The following is a 2,279-nucleotide window of genomic DNA, read 5'->3' as shown; positions in this document are numbered from 1 at the left end:
ATGACTCCCCGTCGCTCCTCCCGAGCTCGCACCACCCAACCCTCCCCTGCCCTCCTCCAGCACACTAATTCCAATAGCTCTGGGAATTCACTTACTCGCGGAGAGCGTAACACCCGCTCAAACCACAAGATTTCATCCCCTCAAAGGTCGTCGACGCAACGTTCGCAGTCTATGGACGAATCGGACGGAAAACCCGACCTGCCCCAAACGCGCCAGCGCAATCGTGCCCAGGACGACGACAATGACGAGCTTTCCCAAGCAAACGAGGACGAAGAAGACGAAAATGACGAGGAAGAAGTAACTAGGTGTCTATGCGGGCAGCAAGAGTATCCAGGCCTACCGCCATCCCGTCGTGGCGCCACCGGTCGGCATCGTCACCAAGCGGCCGGCAAGGACAATGCTACAATACCAAAGGATGAGCCCGATCCCTTGAGCGATGACCTTGGGAGCATGTTCATCCAATGCGATTCATGCAAGGTATGGCAGCACGGTGGCTGTGTTGGCATCATGGACGAAGCTATGAGTCCCGACGAATACTACTGCGAAAAGTGTCGTAAGGATCTCCACAGGATCACCAGCGAATCGAATGGGTAAGTCCATTAATTCATCTCAGTTGAAGCTGTATTCTGGCGCTTTGTACAAATTTCACCTACTCGGTGGTTCCTGCTTGCTCCCCCTCTTTGACCTCCAACCCCACCGATGTTTACTTCTTTTGCCCTTCCTGGATAGCTTTCTCGACACAAAGTGCAAATTTCAAATACATTCCATTTATCCCAGAAGAAAGGATTTTTTTTTTGGCTTACGTTTCTGCAGGCAACATTCCTCTCAATACTTGCCAGTTGCGCCGGTGTTTAGTCCTGGGTCTTCTTCGCGGGAGTCATCTAGGGACAATGCTCAGCGCTCGCGCGACTCGCGGTCTCGGCAGCTCGAGATTCCTAAGCGTCGCTCTACGATGAATAGCCGCGACGCTGCTTATGACGAAGAGGAGCTACTTAGACGAGCTATAGAAGAGAGCAAAGAAGAAAGCCGGATGAGCAACGATGAGACAAGTTCACGGAGGACAAAGAGAAGCCGAAGTGATGAGGAAGTGTAAGTTTTGTATTCCGGTTGCTTCAAAGAGAGCGAGAGAAACATGATGCTGACAGGAGCACAGTAACAAACCAGCCGTCAAGCGTCCACGAACAAGTTCTCCGTCTCCGTCCGCTATATCCAAGCATAGTAACTCGATTTCGCAACCGGTATCAGAAGATGAGGCAAGATCTAAGACAAATGGAGCTATGAGACCCAAAAGAGGCGTTTCTGGACGCAACCAGCGAGAGAAGGAGACGAAAGAGCCAGAAGAACAATCAGAGGAGGAAGAGGAAGCAGAACGACCAGAGCCTATTACACGGAGAAAATCGCGATCAGAGAAGAAGCGAGGCGATGGTAAGTTGCGGGCATTTGACGAGCATAATATATGTATATTTTTGAGCAATACGTGCTAACAATCACGCGAAACAGACTCCGATCATGAAGCTGAAACATCACCCACAAAACCTTCTGCTCCACCTCCAGTTCCAGCGCCAGCTCCAAGCGAACCCGAGGCTTCAGAACCCACTCCAGGAACCCCGGTCCCAGCTACAGAGCCAGCATCACTACCGCCTCCTCCTCAACGTCAGTCGATACGAAAGTCCGGTCGCCCTCCTGCTCGCCGGGGAGGTCGATTAGGGCGCAACCAATATACACGGGATCGAGACATGAATGGTGATGGCATTAACTCGCCGAACTCGCCCCATGGGAGTCATTTCCGTGATAACGGGCGAGGCTCGCCTAGTATCGGTGGGCCCAATGGAGCTCAGGCCAATGGAGCAGAATCTAGCAAAGGCGGAAAAACTCGTCACTTGAATCCTCACCGCACATCGATGCACGAGATGAAGCGGCGGGTCGCAGCTATATTAGACTTCATTTCGCGCATGCAAGTCGAGATGGCAGCCAGTGGGGAGACAATAACACCACCAGACAGCAATAACAACAATGCCAATGTCAATGGCAATAACGGCTCATCCCGCGCAGCGTTAGTCAGAGGCGTTCAAGAACAACTGGGATCATTACTCACAGCAGCAGCCACAAACAGCGAAGGTGCATCCAGAGCAAGCTCGACGGCGTCTGCGGCAGATCTTGATGTGACGAAGGAGAGAGAAAGGGATTTCAGGGAGCTAAGTAGTGTTGAGATGATGGACGTTCTTACTCGACACCTACTGAAATGGCAACAAGAGTATGGGAAATACGGCGAGAAATAA

At 51.9% G+C, this 2,279-nt stretch overlaps 1 protein-coding gene across 1 annotated transcript; it reads left to right on the top strand.

Annotated features, from left to right (window-relative positions):
* On the top strand, positions 1-2,279 carry UA08_03832 (hypothetical protein; the record flags this gene model as incomplete). Its single annotated transcript, XM_020266175.1, has 4 exons — positions 1-590; positions 814-1,089; positions 1,154-1,425; positions 1,501-2,279. The coding sequence occupies 4 exons, from the start codon at positions 1-3 to the stop codon at positions 2,277-2,279; spliced, it is 1,917 nt and encodes a 638-aa protein (XP_020121182.1).

Source organism: Talaromyces atroroseus (assembly GCF_001907595.1).
Source record: "Talaromyces atroroseus strain IBT 11181 chromosome Unknown scaffold_3, whole genome shotgun sequence".
Taxonomy (NCBI): domain Eukaryota; kingdom Fungi; phylum Ascomycota; class Eurotiomycetes; order Eurotiales; family Trichocomaceae; genus Talaromyces; species Talaromyces atroroseus.
Note: the sequence above shows the minus strand (reverse complement) of the source record. Positions and strands in the feature narration are given on the sequence as shown.